Source organism: Pogona vitticeps, chromosome 1 (assembly GCF_051106095.1).
Source record: "Pogona vitticeps strain Pit_001003342236 chromosome 1, PviZW2.1, whole genome shotgun sequence".
Taxonomy (NCBI): domain Eukaryota; kingdom Metazoa; phylum Chordata; class Lepidosauria; order Squamata; family Agamidae; genus Pogona; species Pogona vitticeps.
This window is the reverse complement of record NC_135783.1, coordinates 283,386,180-283,403,487: the sequence shown is the minus strand read 5'-3', so window position 1 is coordinate 283,403,487 and position 17,308 is coordinate 283,386,180. Positions and strand designations below refer to the sequence as shown.

The 17,308-nt window shown below is 42.1% G+C and overlaps 1 protein-coding gene across 2 annotated transcripts; it reads left to right on the top strand.

The window, feature by feature from the left end:
* Positions 1-1,426: 1,426 nt before the first annotated feature.
* COMMD9 (COMM domain containing 9) lies at positions 1,427-10,474 on the top strand. 2 transcript variants are annotated; one of them, XR_012082484.2, is made up of 7 exons: positions 1,427-1,526; positions 2,509-2,634; positions 3,256-3,395; positions 3,938-3,972; positions 8,816-8,919; positions 9,614-9,809; positions 9,909-10,474. XR_012082484.2 is itself a non-coding variant. In XM_020814117.3 (6 exons), exons 1-6 carry the CDS (start codon positions 1,476-1,478, stop codon positions 9,752-9,754), a joined length of 597 nt encoding a protein of 198 aa, XP_020669776.3. In that variant the 5' UTR covers positions 1,427-1,475; the 3' UTR covers positions 9,755-9,810. The 2 variants fall into 2 exon arrangements, 1 of the variants encoding a protein (XP_020669776.3); XM_020814117.3 differs by lacking the exon at positions 9,909-10,474 and having other exon boundaries at positions 9,614-9,810.
* The last annotated feature ends 6,834 nt before the right edge of the window (positions 10,475-17,308 follow it).

The following is a 17,308-nucleotide window of genomic DNA, read 5'->3' as shown; positions in this document are numbered from 1 at the left end:
TACTGTCTCATTCCCTTGTCACTAGACTTACACACTCAAATCTTGGAGATAGCTAGACTATAAGTAAATCGCCTCTACTCTTCCATCACCCCAGCTCATCAGATCTTGCTTTGTTCACCATATGGAAACCTGGTATACACACCTGGCCCAGGTTAACAAGGATTTGCCATAATGCAGTGGTTCCCAGCCTTGGAGAACCCAGATGTTTTTTGGACTACAATTCCCAGGAGCTTTCACCACTAGCTGTGCTGACTGTGACTACTGGAAGTTACAGTCCAAGAACATCTGGGTTACCCAAGGATGGGAACTTCTGCCACAGTGGATTTTTCCTACTCTAACTCCCAGAATTCTCCAGCCGGAAGCCTGGGAGTTCCACCCACAGACACATACTCGCATTTTACTCTCCTGGAGCAGAGCCTATCTTCCAGTTTGTCTCAAGACTGCTTCCTGTACAAAAAGGAAACTGCACCAGTGATTCCTGAAAGGTGTAACGTTGGGTGTGTGTTTCTTTATAGAGAGCAGCTAACTTAATTTCTGAGGCACCTTCATGGCTCCTCACTTCTCTGGGGTCATTATCCAACCCCTTCTAAATAGTTATTTAGTTTATAACTTAGAAGTGAAAATAAACTTAACAGAATACTTGCTGCAACTAAAAATAAACAGAATTTGTTTTTGTTATTTAAAAAGTTAATAAATGCAATATACCTCAAGAAAAATCAGAAGCAAAACAAATACAACGAGAAACGTGCTGGTGTAGTTCAAACTTTCCCAATTTTGCTAGGAATTTCTTCACTCATCCCATTAAGGGGGGTGGAGTTCTCCCAGTTTAGGAACCAATGAAGTTTTCTAGAGAACGGACCCAACAAACTCTACCTTCCCGATAGTAGTTGTGGTTTCATCGGATTAGGCTGCTCGCCTTATCAACATTTTTCTTGCTCTCTCTGCCAATATCTTAACCCGTTTATTCATTTGCAGCCCATAAACGGTGTATACATTTGCCACAGCCTTTACTTTTTTGAACTTTTTATTTGTTGGGTGGGAAAAAAAAATCTATGAACTGTAGATTCCAGCAGCCTCTTCTTTCAGTCATACTACACGAATTTTCCAAGCACTGCACAAATATGCATTTTGCGTATGTTGCACAAATAAAGCTGCATATATGCATTTGTACACATCTGGAGTGGTAGTGGAAAAAAAAGTCTTAAGCATCTTGAAGTCCAGCCCTGCACAATACTGCACATACGACGGTTAACGGGAAATAATTCTATTTAAAAAATACAGCTGATACCGTAGTCTCAAATCATACAAGCTGAAAAGTTTTACTCAAACTCTTACACAGCCACCCAAGACTTCCTCTTTCATCACATGCAATAAGACTACATCCCCCAGAATGCAACGCAGGTTAATATGTTAGCATGTGACTGAATCGATTCTCTTTCGAGGGGACTTGTAGCTAGTCACATGACAGAGGCAATATGGCTGCGATGGATGAGGAACAGTTTGCCGCTCTGCAAATCTTGCTCAAAGTAAGCAGGTATATTTTGAGTTTGGGACAGTATCGTCTGCAAAGTCTCCCAGCCTTGACTGTTTTTAATGGTGCCACATACTGTACTTTGGAGTGAGAAGTGGCAAAGGAGAGCGTGTATTAAGCGTCCATATGTAGTACTTCTAATTTGAAAATGCTGCACTCTGTTTAGCTTCTTAGAAGCTGTGTGGTTTAGACGGAACTAAAAAAGAAGCTTCTAATTGAAAACATTTGGACGTGAGAGCATCAAAAACATGGTAGTTCTTGGTAAGGCTCAAAATGTAAAAGGCATGATTGAAAACAAGGCGAAACTATAGAAGGGAATTAAAACAAGGCAAACCTTTGTTTTGGAAGCAGTTTATTCGAGACCATTTAAAGAAGTAGTACTACTGCTTATTTTTAGTTTAAAGGTAGCGCTGGAACCCAGATTTCAAATTATTTGAAGTTAACTTGATAATGTAAGATTACTTTCTTTTTTTCTTCAAAATAATACTCTTAATTAGAATTATATAATCATTTCCGTCGTTTTCTTTAATTGATGCTAATTCTGCCATTAATATTTATATAGAATATATAGTCAACATATTGGTATTATATGTAGATGCAGTCATGTGCTTAAAAGTAAGTTGCGCCCCCCCCCCCCAGCATACAGTAGAACTTCTGATAGATTTTTGGAGGAGGGTTACAAGCCTAAATTACTTGTTAAGTGTGATCCATATCCCCCACCCCAAAAAAAAAAGAAGAAGAAAGAAGAAAGCAGAGACCACAGCATAACTGGAAACTGAATCTTTCCTGTGTTTTTGTTCTCATAATCTGATAATGATATTACCTCTGTAGATGGAAATTACGTATGTTTCATTGCTATGGCTACTGGCAATTTTACAGATCCATTTCCTAATAATTTATCTAAAATGAATCAAAGCTAGTGGCTATGGTCACATCTTGTGTTTTGAAAGGGGTCTTTTTTTGTTTTTCTTTTCTAGGCTTCATCAAAAGATTTTGTTCGACAGTTATGCCAGGAGTGCTTTTCTAGTTCAGTAAGTGGCTCAGAAAAATTGATTGAGAGCATTTGTTCCAGTCTTTCAGTTACACCAAATGAAGCAAATCAGGTAAGAAACAGAGGGCTTTTCAGATTTAGTCTGCAGTCATATTCCTATTTACTGCAGTTGGATATATTTGTATTACCCCATTTAAATCTGTGTGGTTTACATCTGAGTAAACATACTTGGGATGGTGCTTTTAAAATAAGTCTGATTCAGGATAAGGGGACAGGAACCAGAAGGGGAGCTGGTCAGATATGGATTTGACAAAATAGTGCTTATATATGACAGTGCCTGAGAGGCTGGGTGAGGTGGAATGTTCTGTTGGCCAGTGGCTACCCCCATTTCCTGCAAGGTGGGATTGCCCCTCACCCTCCTGAGCTTTCAAAAGCAAGTTAAAACCTGGCTTTTAACCCAGGCCTTTACAAGCCTCACCCCTTTGTAAAATTATTTTGTAGTAAGTATATGCTAGCCCATGGTTCACCATTCTGAGTCTTGGATGCTTCTCAGTCTGTAGTTTTTATGAGGGGAATTGTTTTTATATGTTCATTTTTAAAACTCTGTGTATTCTTGTTTTTGGAAGCCACCCAGAGTAGCAGCTTGCCCACTAAACGGGTGGGGTGCAAGTTTAAACAAACTACATGACTGAAAATAATACAAAGACCTTCATCTGTTACTTTACTCTTACAGTTAATTTGTTCTCTGCATAACCTAACAAGGCACACAGTTTACCATGGCTTGACATCTCCAGAAGAAATTCTTTCCCTCTTCCCAGAAGGATTTCACCAGAACCTTAAAAATCTTCTGACCAAAATTATTCTGGAAAATGTGTAAGTGTTAGTTTTCTAAAGTTACACCAGAATTTGTCCATCTCCCAAAGTTGAGGAGCTATGTTAAACCACCTAAGGCTGCACCATCACTTAGATTAGCCATATTCAACCCTTTTTTGACCACGAACACAGTATGAAAGAAATATGGGCTGAATCAGGACTGTATAAGTCGCATAAGAAACCTTATAAAGTGGTATGTGAAGAGTTGTTTCCAGACTGTGGTCCTTTTCAAATGATCCTGGGCCTTCCCTAGTGGGCCATATGGCCCCTATTGGGAGTGGCTTACTTAGATTCCCATCACTGCTGATATTCACCAGTAGTGACTAAAAGTATGACAGTGGTTCTTTCTTGTGAAGTAGAAGCATATATTTTGACAGGTCTGGCTCTGATAGAGTTCTCCGTGCCTTCAGACCTTACACATTCAAAAGCAGTAATCGATTGGATAACAATTATTCACTTGAATCTCTAGTTTCTATCACTATGGAATACTTTAAAGATAAATGATGATAGTCCATATTTTCTCTTCTCCATCTCTTTTTTAGTTCTGTCTGGAGGAATGAAGCACAAGACAGTCAGAGTAAGTAACTGATCATATGTTAGAATAAGCAGGGAAAGCTTCTGAGAGCCACAGTGCTTTCTTAAGAGGAATATTTGGGTAGTCTGAGGGGATGGCACAAAATTCTCTTGTGGTGGGCTCACATGATGCCCACAGGCTGTGCCTGGTTCTACATGGAAAATGTGATCCTGAGTTATCCAGCAGCCCATCTCATCCTTCCTGCTCAGGAAGAGTCATCTGCCTTTCAATTCATCTTTCCAGGGGAGTCATAGAGATAGGAAGTTTCCTTCCATTTATATCTTTAAGCTGGCTACTTAAGCTATGATATGGTTTCTTTCTTACTCCAAAGTGAGCGTATGTGGGCAGAATCTAGACTGAGACAATGGTGTGCAGATAGGAAAATGAGAGGCAAGGGAACCTCTAGTTAACTCCTGCACTTTTTGGGGTGAATTCATATTTCTATAGCTAAGGACAGCTGAAAAATTTGAGCCTTCTGTGCTAATACACAGTGATGCTGATTTGGACTTGGCCCACAAACACTTCTTTTTGAGTAAGAAAGAAATTGAGATGGGCTTCAAGATGTATATTTAATGTTGTGTGCGCTGTAGCCCTGAGTCACAGCACAGGAAGGAAAAATTGCTCTTAGCTTACCATTTTATGTAGCAATTTTGTTAGTGGTCCATCAGGGTTGGTTGTCTGAGTTACTAATTTCTTTGAGCACCTTCCATGTGCTGCTTTTGGCTCTTCTGGCTGCCACATTTGGGCATGTGTGATATATTGAATCTTACTCTGGTGAGCTTAAGAGGTGATTTCTGGCAGTTGAAATTTGACTTCTGTTTGAACATCACATTAGATAAATTGGATGCATGAATCTTGTTTGCACAATGTTGACAGGGAAAGAACAACAGCCTGTTACAGGTGATGCTGTTTGGTGGCATAGAAAGTGTTTATCAATGTGAATACCCTGTTTCTCTGAAATAAGACCTAACCTGAAAATAAGCCCTAGTATGATTTTTCAGGATGTTCGTAATATAAGCCCGACCCCAAAAATAAGCCATAGTTAAGTGAAACCCTGCCCTCCACCCTTGTGCAGCAACCAGAAGAAGATGATACAAATGTATTTGAATAAACATAGATGGTTGTACATGAAAAAAAAAAAACATCCCCAGAAAATAAGTGTGTGTGTGGGGGGGGGGGGGAGCAAAATTTAATATAAGACCCTGTCTTATTTTTGGGAAACACGGTAGTAATTTAATGAATAATGAAGGCAAATAAAAAAATAAAGGTTATAAAATGATAGTACTTAAGACAAGGGGACTCTTGCTCAGGTAAGGAAAGTAAAAAAATAGCACGCACGTGCAGCCAGGATGCAGTTGCAGCATTAGACAGTGAATTTAGAGGTAAAAGAGGATATGGAGATTTGGCACAGGGCATGTCTTCACATGGAGAGCGGTATAGAACTAAAATATGTATGTGGCTATGCGTGGGTTCAGTATATGTACATACACTTAGAAGAGTGATGTATAAATAGAAGTATTAAAGCAAAAATTTTCAGCTTCCACCTTCTTCAGTTACTTTTACCAGAGTAAAAGTATGTAGATTATTTTTATGCAGTGCAGAGTCTTTAGATCTAGAGTGTGTGTGTGTGTGTGTGTGTGTGTGTGTGTGTGTGTGTGTGTGTGTGTGTGTGTGTGTGTGTGTGTGTGGTGCTGAAAATGGGGACCAGAAATTATTCCACACCATTTTTCTTTGGTGGGCCTGCACATCTCTGATGGTGTGTTGAAAGAGGAATGGTATGGGTAGAGATTTTTTTTCTTCCATATTGTATGTCAGAACTTAGGCCATTGCTGTTTGTTGAGAATTTAGAAGCTTGGAAAAGTTACTTTTCAGCATTGGTCATGCTCGCTGGGAGATTAAGAATGACTTTTAGTAATAACGGGGATATGGGGACTCCAGGCATCATGCCTTCACATTCTCTTTTTGAGCTTCCTGTAGGCATCTGGGTGTCCATGGTGGAAAACGGTATGCTGGATAAACTAGGCTTTTGATTTGATCCAGCCGGGCTTCCCCCCCCCTTTCTTAGTTGATTCTCCCCAAAAAAGGTTACAGTCATAAAGTTTGAAGACAATAGAGAAAGCAAGGTGCCATGCGTCATTGGAGGCGCTGCACATTGCTATGCATCAGGTGGTATTTTGGAAAAACTAGCAAAAACCACAGACCTGAGAGGGTTTTTTTTTTGTTTTGTTTTTTGAGAAAGTCATGATCATTGTCTTGTCCCTTCTGAGTGCAGTTATTAATTCAGAAAATCTCTTTCCCCCATGTTTTATTATGCATTCATCTTTTCATAGGAGAGTTTGATAGATTCCAAAATCTGGGATAATTATATTAGTCTGTGGTGGTCAGAATAATAGGTATTTTGTGTCAACTGAATTAGACTCATTGAATCAAACTGCTCAAAGGTGAATCAACACTTATACAAACTCCATTGGTTCAGTGGGTATATTTTATTTAGGGATACCAGGTAGGTTCAGGGCTAAGTCATTACATCTGAGATACAAACTTTCTGTTGTCTTCCCATTTAATTTTCAAATAGCATTGCCAAAAAGAGATTTCAGTACTGCAGAAGAGCAAAATGCTGCAGATAACTGAGCTACAAAAGAAGGGTGAATGAGAGGGAAACTACAAACAGTGAAGACAGGCATTTTGTTATCTTGTTTTAGAATAAAGAACAAATATTAAAATCTACAGCTTCTCTTCCACAATAGTGTTTGGTTGTGTATACAAATAGGAGCTGGATGGTTGTCTGGAAGCAAGGCCTAGTGAGCTCAGTGTGACTTCCTCCTTAATAAGTATGCCTGGGATTGTATCCCATAAGAAATATCTTGGTTTGTAAATGTTTGCAGTGTTGCTGCTTTCTCAAATCAGAATTCATTAGTTCTGGTCTGTGAGAACAAAGGTCAGGCTGGTCTCTGGGAGATGTATGTCAAGTAGAAGGGGCCCTTGGGCTCTGGAGAAATGGAGGAGGCATCAGCACTTGATATCCTATGCACGTATGCAACATCAGTGTCCCTTTTTAAGCTGGTAAAAAAGGATTGCACTCAAGGTCTTTTCTTTGGATGGTTTTCCTACCCTGATTTAAGGGAAGTGATGCTTGCAGCTGCGCCTTTTGGGTTAACACTGAGGACAAACACTGGCTTTTAGTGCTGGTATCAGATCCCCCCCCCTTTGTGATTCCCGGTAGAGAGGCTCTGAAATCCAGTCCATTTGGTTTACCTAAGGAGAGGATCACAAAAATACTGGATTTATATCAGAAATTCTCTATCAGATTACCAGTCAGTTAGTACTGGTAATCTGATAGAAACAAAACATGGCATTTTGTTTCATGTTATTTTCTTACACAAGCATGGTTATAAAGAAAACTTTGACACAGTTGAACCAAAAATTAGGCTTCCTAAAAGAGATTCTTCCCTTGAAGAGTTCAGGAACTGCTTATTAGCCCGTGTTGTTCAGGGATAGTCATCTGAAAGTGTCAGCGTGCTTGTTAATTCATCAGTGATTTTTGCCCAGGAAGGCTATGTGCCCTCCTGTTTAAAGGAAACTATAATAAAGTCAGTTCTTAAGAAAACTACCCTGTTTCCCCTAAGATAAGACCTAACCTGAAAATAAGCCCTAGTATGATTTTTCATAACTGATGCGATGTGGGCCAATAAACTGAAACTGAATTCAGATAAGATAGAGATCCTATTGTTAGGAGGATAATTGGACTGGCTAGAGTGAAACTTACCTGGCCTTGATGGGGGTTACACTCCCTCTAAAGATTCAAGTCTGCAGTGTGGGGATACTGCTGGACCCAACACTCTTTATAGAGGTTCCAAAATTATTTTATCAACTCCAGTTGATTGCCCATTTGCGCCCCTGCATGCATAGGAAACGCTTAGTAATAGTGGCTTATACATTGGTAATCTCAAATATAGACTACTGTAATGCTCTCTATGTAGGGCTGCCCTTGAAAATAGTATGGAAACTTCAGTAGGTTCAAAATGCAGTGGCCAAATTTATGTCATGGACTAATAAGTTCAGTCATATATCCCCAGTCTTGGCACACGTTCATTGACTTGCTGTCCGTTTCCATGCTCAAATCAGGATGCTATAACAGGTATGACCTGGATACTTCTTGGAACATCTCTTTAAAAAATCAGCTATCCATTTCATCCTCTCAGTCCTTGTTGCTAAAAGTGGTTACACCAAGGGAGGACCAAAAGGCACCAATAAGGAATTGGGCCCTCACCCTTTTGGTGATGGCCCCAAATCTTTGGAAATAGTTACCGAGATTTGACAGGCTCCTTCCTTCCTTCTGCTTAGGAAATCGGTGAAAACAGGATTCTTCAAAACCGCTTTCAACAGCTGATTCTCCTGGATGCTGTTAATTTTAATTTTCTATCCTTTTTTATATGACTTTTAGGCCTACGTATATTTATGAATCACTATATTGTTGAATGTATTTTTATTGTGGGATTTTATATTTAACCTGTAAACACCAGTCCGAGTGGTCCTTACACCAGAGGTGTCCAAACTACATCCCGCGGGCCACATCTGGGCCACCTTGCTGTTTTATCTGGCCCTTTCCCTTCAGCCCGTGCATGCGGGGGTGGGTGGGTGGGTGGTCAGGGATGTGTGCATCTTTGCATGGGGACCTGCATGCATATACGCATGCGCACATGTTCCTTCAGCCCTAAAAATGTTGAAAATACACAATGTGGCCCTCACACTCAAATGTTTGGAGACTCCTGGCTTACACTAATGGGATGGCATGTAAATTAAATTTAAATGACTAAATTCCATGAGTTTGTTATTTTAATTCTAGTTTCCCTGCCCCGGCTATTGGATGTGGATTGGAGAGTAGATGTTAAGACCGCCTCAGACAGTATCAGCAGAATGGCTGTCCCTACTTGCTTGCTACAGCTAAAGGTATTGTTCATTGTCTGAGTCCATAGGATTGTCCTATAATGTGCCTTGTACTGAGTCAGACCCCAGTTTAATACAAACCAGTGGCTCCCAACCTTGAGTAACCCAGGTGTTCTTGGATTGCAGTTCCCAAAATCCCCAGCCAGCATAGCAAGTGGTGAAAGCTGGGAACTGCCGTTCAGGAACACCTGGGTTACTCAAGGTTGGGAACCACTGAGCTAGTCTAATATTGTAAAGTCTGTGTGCCAGCCACTCTTCAGGATTTCAGACATGATTCTTTTTTAGCCCTACCTGGTGACCTCTGTGATTACCTGCTTAGTTTCTGAAATTAGATTAGATGAATGTGTTCAGGTTTGTGTAGTGCTCACGATACTCATATAAGCTGTTTTGGTCCTTTTCCATTTCCTAAAATGAAAACAGAAGTTTCTTTGTCTCCAAATTGTTTACCCTGCCCCCCCCCAAAAAAGCTTCAAAGAGCTACCATTAAGGGCGGGCATGCAGAGATGTGTTTACTTTTTTCCTCCCTAGAGCTTGGTAATTTACTTCTAAGCAGAAAGAACTGAATTACAGGCTGAAGCTACCCATAATTGACCAATGGTAGAGTTATACTTTGCTTTTGCCGAATAGAACTTTAGGGGTGGAATGGGTAGCATTATTGGGATGATGGTGAGCTTTGTCTTTTTCTCACCCTTTCCAGATTCAGGAAGACCCTGCCTTGTGTGGGAATGACTTTGCAACCTCTACCTTGACAGTTGAGCTGAATAAACAAACATTGGATACGATGCTAGACGGTCTGGGAAGGATTCGAGACCAGCTCTCTGCTATTGCAAATAAATAATCCCTATGGTTTAAATGGATGCAGCAGCCAGAGGGGAACTTTCTTGTCTTGCCAGGTTGGGTATGATTTTTTACAAACAGTTCTCCTCCTTTTAAAATAAACATGTAATTTTTTTTCTTTTTCAAATGACATGCTTCTCTGTTTTCTCTTTCAGAAGGGAAAAAAACTTTGATATGCGCTTGGTCTGGTGCCTGAAATAAGCTCTTGATGTCAGCCAACACCTCAGCTTTTCCATATTCCGACAGAGACTGAAAGCTCACCTTAATCATAAAGCCTGTAACAGGGAAGAGGAGCAGCCAATGAAGCCGTCTCTTATCTCTCCACTCTGAAATTAGGGAAGTGAAGGCATAAATGCAGCTAATAGCCAGTGCCTGGGCTCAGCACACTTCTGAAAGGTGTGTGCTGAGGAGCGTGGTATATGAGACTTCCTCCTTGCTGAATGACTGCATTCTGCCAGAGCTCAATGCAAAAATGCCTTGTGTGAACTCGTTTTTAGTGAAAGGATTGGAATGAATTTATTATCTAGTAGCTCCCACTTTCTAATAGAAAAGAGATGGCTTTGTCACATTATATTGAGTTTAACAGGACGTGAGAGGCTCGGTGAGCAATATGGATGTACCCAAAAGGTTGCTAATGGCAACTGATTTCTGTAACAACAATGTAATTGGGCTGCTTATTAAATATTAAGTATTTCATTAAAAAGCAATTGTATTTGATGAATTACTGTGTTCTGATTTTTCCCCCCAGTCCAAGGTGACATAAAGTAGGGACATTTTTTTATTTATTGCTTTTGTTGGAAACTTAATTTACCATTTATTCCCTTCAGTACTTTCAGATAGCCAGTTGTGCGTGGAGATGTCTTTGCTAATCTTCTTTCTGTTTCCTCCTTTGATAATCAAAGTTCATTTACGTAATCCTGGTTTTCCTTTCCTTTATTCCAAATGCTGAGTGTAGTTAGCCTTGCCAAATATTTATGTGTATTATGCCCCTATTTCCTGGGGCAGAAGTGGAGAACATGTGGCCCAACAAACATGTCTCTGGGTTACAGCTTCTCCCTTCCCTCACAATGAGCTGTGCTGCATAGCTTTGATTGGATTTATAGTCCAGCAACATCTGGAGGGTTGATCATTCTCCACCCCTGATTTAGCAGGGACTAGTGACACAGGATAGCCCAGGGATGTCTTTAACAGCTTAGTGTCCCAGTTCAAAACATGCCTTTTGGGAGTCAGTCCCAGGGATCTTAAAGCTAATTGTGTCCACAGAGTTTGGCTGGAGGTAGCATAACAGTTCTGAAGGGAAAATCTAACTGCAGCAAATATGAGTAGACTAGCATGGCAGTATGGGTCCAAACCAGTGACTATAATGCCAAATCAAAAAATTAGACTCCTCCTAACTCATTTTTAACTATAGTCACTGGGAGAAGCTATTATCTGGTCCTGGATTTGAGTCTTACTAAGAAATAGTGCCCATCTGTTCTAGACGAAACAATTTCCAGACTCTTTGGAGCCTAGCACAGGTCGTCTTTACCATATTCTCTTGCTTGCTTCTGAAATGGTGTAATATAAATACTACTTTGTTTTCCTACAACTATCTGAGACTGTCCTAGATCCTCCTGATCCCATCATTCTGAATCCCCCAACTTTTGATTCATTCTGAATCCCCCAATTGAGGCTGTGCCACATGAAGCAAAAAGCATCTCCTTTAAACATGGAGAAGCTGCATGTCTCCCCCACCCCGTCTGAGAGCCCAAGTGGCCATATTAATTTATTCTTCCAAAAGAATCAAATCATCTGGCTCACCCATTCACATTATATATTACAAAGAATGGGAAAAGCACATGGCTTACTTTTCCTCCTTTTCCATTGCATTTTGTGATGTGGAAGCTATCCTAATTCTCCTGTGTTGTTGGTTCCTATTTCATAAAACACATTTGTGCATTTGTACAAAATGTGTGTGAAATAGCCCAAGCATGGAGAAAATATGGATGACTAATCAGATCTCTTTTGAATTCATAAGTTACTGTCATGCATGGTAACTTCATTGCAGACGTAGCATTGGAATCGGAGCCTTCAGCACTGAACTACACTGCATGGATGCCTAGCATGATTGATGGCAGCTTCTGCCAACCTGGTGCGTTCTAAATGTTATGGACTATGACTCTGGGGCTAAGGAGCAGGGATGCTGGGAGCTGGCCAAAAGATCTGGAGGGCACCTGGTTGAAGAAACCATGTTGATGGTGTTGTGTCTTGCAAATACAGTGGTGCCTCGCAAGACAGGTAAAGGTAAAGGTTAAGGTTCCCCTTGACAATTTTTTGTCCAGTCGTGTTCGACTCTAGGTGGCGGTGCTCATCCCCGTTTCCAAGCCATAGAGCCAGCGTTTTGTCCGAAGACAACCTTCCGTGGCCACATGGCCAGTGCGACTTAGACACGGAACACTGTTACCTTCCCACCAAGGTGGTCCCTATTAATCTACTTGCATTTGCATGCTTTTGAACCGCTAGGTTGGCAGGAGCTGGGACAAAGCGACAGGAGCTCACTCCATCGCGTGGATTCGATTTTACGACTGCTTGGTCTTCTGACCCTGCAGCACAAGCTTCTGCAGTTTAGCCCACAGCACCACCACGTCCCCACGTCCCTTGCAAGACAGGCGAAACCGCATTACGACGATCTTTTTGCGATGGTCTGAATGGGTTTTTTTCGCTTTGCGATGATCAGTTCCCTGCTTTGGGAACCGATTCTCGCAAAACGACGATTTTAAAACAGCTGATCAGCGGTTTCAAAATGGCCACCGGGTTAGAAAAAATGGCTCCCCGCTGTGTTCTGGGACGGATTCCTCGCTGCAAAGGCAGCGAAAATGGCTGTGCTATGGAGGATCTTCGCTGGACGGTGAGTTTCAAGTCCATAGGAACACATTAATTGGGTTTTAATGCGTTTCTATGGGCTTTTTAATTTCACATTACGACATTTTCATTCTACAGCGATTTCGCTGGAACGAATTAACGTCGTAATGCGAGGCACCACTGTAGTTAGAAAGCCCTCTGCTTTCCACTACAATTAATTGAAGAAACTGCCCTATATTGAGTAAGACTATTGGTTCATCTATAACTGTTCCATGCACTGGTTGGCGGCGGCAGCTCCCCATTGATGTCCCCAGAGATCAATGACAAAGCCGCCTTATCTTACTATTTCTTATCAAAGAAGAGAGAACATGGTCACTAAAGATCTGGGACAGGAAGGCACATTGCCTGCTACAGACTATGATATGAGGGGACCAATCCTGTATTCCATGGTTGCTAAATCTTAATTTTCTGAAAGTAAGCATGTGTCTGCTCTTGCTCCCTCCTTTTTTTTAAAGCCATGTATTTTGATGCCTCCAGCTGCAATGCCTCATTTTTTTGCCTTTGACACATTAATTCTGTGATATTAATTGCACTAATTTTCCTGTATCCTCTCTTTGAGGCCAGTTGTGTGCATGAAATGAGTGCTGATTTATTTTCTGCAAAGCCTTGTGAGATTGCAGTTGCTGGAGCTTTATTGAATAGCTGTCGCCCACTCGATGTAACTTGATTAAGGTTTAATAATGCAGCTGCCGATAGGCTTGCCACTTTCCAGTAGCCACATTGCAGGTACCAACTGCCAGGCTGGCGGGCTTTACGCCTTCCCAAATGGAGCTTTCTCACTTCCCTGCTATCTGTATCCTAAAGCAATTTTAGAGGTGGTTAATCACACTAATATTTTGTGTTCATATGGCATCTACTCAAAGACTATTAAGCCAGCTAAACAAATGAGGAAGCTGAACCACAAATGCTGTGAAGTGATTTGTCAGTAATTTTATTCCAGAACATTAGCTGCAGCGTTGAGAAGCATCCACATCAGTTCAGACAGCACTATCAACAAAGTGAACTGTGTGCCTTAGAAGGACGTAGTGCCAATCTGATCCAGGAAATGTCCCCTTGGCATGAGAACACTTTCACCTTCATGGGCCTGTCCATTGTAGTTTGTTTCAGGATGTAATACCTCCCAGTAAATGTCTCAATAACAAGAAGAAAGCTTTTGTAAGAGAGTTTCTGTAGTACAAAAAGGCTGACAGATTGGATGGAAGGAAAGAAGTGACTTATTCTTTCTCTTCCAGCAATTCTTGGTGACTGTCATTCTCCTGATCATGCTGATTGCAGCTCTGCCTCTCTTTTCTGCTTTTTAAAATCCTTATTTATTGTTATTCCCATACATTCTGTCCTGTACCCAGAATGCAGGATGATACATAGCTGTGTAGCACCTCACAAATGGCACTGTTATACCGGATCCACAAAGATGATGGTGGCCCTCTGCCTCCCTGGGACACTGTCTTTAACAATTTGCATAATTGACCTTTTGCACGCTATATTTTTGAGAGCTGGAAGCCAAAAATACAGTGTGTAAAAGGTCAACCAACTCTACCCAGCCACAAGGACAGGGGATCACGACACACAAAAGACCAGCTAATGACACCCATCACCCATAGTGACAGATAATCTCTTCTCCTTAGCACAACAATACACCCACAACAAGACACACTAATCACCCATCTACAGAAAAAGACAAAAGCCTATCTCACAGCCATAAATACTGCACTCCCAAGCCAAGTACACCAGAGCACAGAGTTCTGTCCTCTGAAGATGCCGGCCACAGAGCCTGGCAAAACATTAGGAAGAACAACCTTCAGAACATGGCCAAAGAGCCCGAAAAACCCACAACAACCATTGGATCCCGGCCGTGAAAGCCTTCATGAATAAAATGACAAAGGACACAACAAAGTGTGGTGTAGGTGACCTAGAACTAGATTGTTCTGTGTTCTTTTAAACTGTTGACAGCAACTTCTGTGAAGCTAGTGGTTGGACTGTGTCAGAACTCTAGTATATTGAAAAGGGGATTTTTCTGCATCCCAACCTGGTGTTTTGCTCCATAGACTACATAGGTTCCTGGATATGGAGCAGCAGAATGGGAAGCCTTTTGCCTTCATGGTATGCTTGTCAACTGTCTGGAGCCAGCTGGTTGGCCTCTGTGAGAGGTGGTGATCAATAAAAGAGATCTTTGGTCTGAGCCAGAAAGCCTTTCCTCTGTTCTCACAGAAGTCTTCTGTTGCATCGACCTTTAAGCCAGTATCAGGGCGAATCCATACATGCATTCTTCCTACTCAGTGCTTTGTCCAACATTACGTCACCTGTGAAATGCCTTGTGCAGGGCAATTTCATAGCACCTGATCTCACTCTTAAGTGCTATATTTTTGGATGGAGAAATTTCTCTTGGCCTTCTCGCAAGTGGTAAGCCATCAAGTGATGCATGTGTTTGTATGAATTGGCCCACCATAGCAGGTATTGTGGGGAGCAGTATGGATCAGTGTTAGAGCAGGCAGATATTTGCCTCCCTCATCTAGTGGTGCACGTTTGGTTACATCACATGCGTAAATATTCCTGGAGGCAGTAGAGGAACCGGATGGTGAAGGGTGGAAAGGAAGAAAACAAAAGAAGCTTTTCAAAGGGATTTTGGACGCTTCCGCTTTTCCCCAGAAGATGGCATCCTTGGACTCCAGATGTTATGATGTCATCTTCTGTAAGATCGGTATCTATGAGGGGAATCTTTGAGACAGTGAAGTGAGTGCCAGACTGTTATCTGGTGCTTATCTTTACCTTCGTGTCAAGTCATTTTTGAATTGTAAAAGAGGGAACAAAATGAAACTCACTCATCACTTAAAAAGCGTTTTGTCTGGTTGTTTGCCTAAGGACAGAATTCAGCAAAGTGTTCAGGGGATTTCCAATAGTGCACAGATTCCAAGGCGCATCTATTCTTTGGATAGAGATGGGAGCCAGATCCGTTGCAAATCTCCATACTTGTGGCCCAGGCTTCATTTTGAGATTGCTAGCATTGTCCTTGGTCCTATTGTTTGAAGTTAACCACTTCTTTTATTTAATGACTTCAGTTGAATCAGGGGTGCCAGCCTTGGGGTTGATGGAACTTCTCTACCAGGCTGGAGTGGCTGTTTGTTGGGGGAATCTGGGAGCTGTAATTCAGAGCTCAAAAAGGTGCTGCACCAGGCTCGCTTGAGTGCTGAAACTCCACCCTTGAACTGACATTTGTTTGCAAAGTATGTCAATGTCCCATACCTTGTCTGCTTTTATTGCTTCTTTTGACTTCAAGAAGAGGAGAGACAACTAGATGACAGTGCAACTGACCATGTTTGTCTTGATGGGTCATACATTCACCATACCATATCTGACGTCATGTGAGTCCAATAGCTTTGTCTCTGCTGGGTCTTCCACCTTCTTGTGAGCAAGCACATAGCTCGATACCTGCAGCCCACCTGTGGACTGGTGCAGAGCTGCAGACAATATCCTAGAAGCTGGGCGGGTGAACATGGATGCCTGGAGATTTAGCGACAGGAGTGAGATGGATGAGAACGACTGCTGGGCAAATGCCGTAGATTGGAAGGTCCTGGAAACCCATGGTATGTCCATGTTAGTAGAATGCTCCGCGGAGGGTTGGGAAGCTATCTGCTGCCACAACCCGGACACTGGCCACAGTTCTTTGTCCCTGCAGAGGACACAGGTGTGCCTGGGCAAAGCCAGATGACAGGAGACGAAGCGCTGGAGGGACCAGCTTTAGGCACCCTGCCACCAAGGGAGGGTTGCCCTATCCCATGTCCAGGCTCCTTCCAGAGGGATGCACCAGGCTGGCCACCTCCTATTCCGCAATTCAGTTGGATTTTGGGCATGTCTCACAGGAAGCATACAGAGCCGCAGCCCCACCAGCAACCCCGGAGATATGTCCGGGGATAGCAAGAGTTGGAGTTGAGGCTACCCTGTTGCAAGACCATCTACAAGCCTGCATCAGGCATTCTTGTTGTGACACTCCATGCTTAGCACACTGGAAGGGTGTGTTGGAGCTGGCGGGAGAGGACATTAAACCCCATGGCACCCTTAAAGTGACTGCATTCTCCTTTCTGCCGAGCTGGCTGTGTTTTGCTTGGCATTGATTGAAATAAGGAAATGTATTCATTCTAACAACCCTTCAATGAAAGGAAGTGTGGGTGCCACTCACATCTCATCTAATTTCAGCAGGTCTGGTTAGTACTTGGAAGGTAAAAATTGAAGAAATTTCAGGGATTTCCAAGTAGGGTTAGGAAAGAATCTGCCTGAGGCCTTGGAGAGCCGCTGCCAATCAGAGCAAACAATACTGGGCTAGATGAATTAATAGGAACTTAGTTTGTTCCTTATGCCCCTACATCACTCAAACATGCTTGTCAGACTGTTCTGTGGGCCAGAACTGAGTTTTGCTACACTACACTACCCTCCTCACAATGGACCAGGCAGTTTATTGAGGCAGATACTGGCAGGTTTATTGCATCCAATGCCATGGATAGGTAACCAAGTGTGAGCTATTCCTTTCTCCTGGAATGACCAAAATCTTTGCTATGAGGACTGCTGCACAGCACTAAAAGCACTTTTGTGTCCTCTATGCATCTATGCACTTTCAGTTGGTTATCCAGACTGGGGTGTGCTCTTTTGTATTTTTGAACTG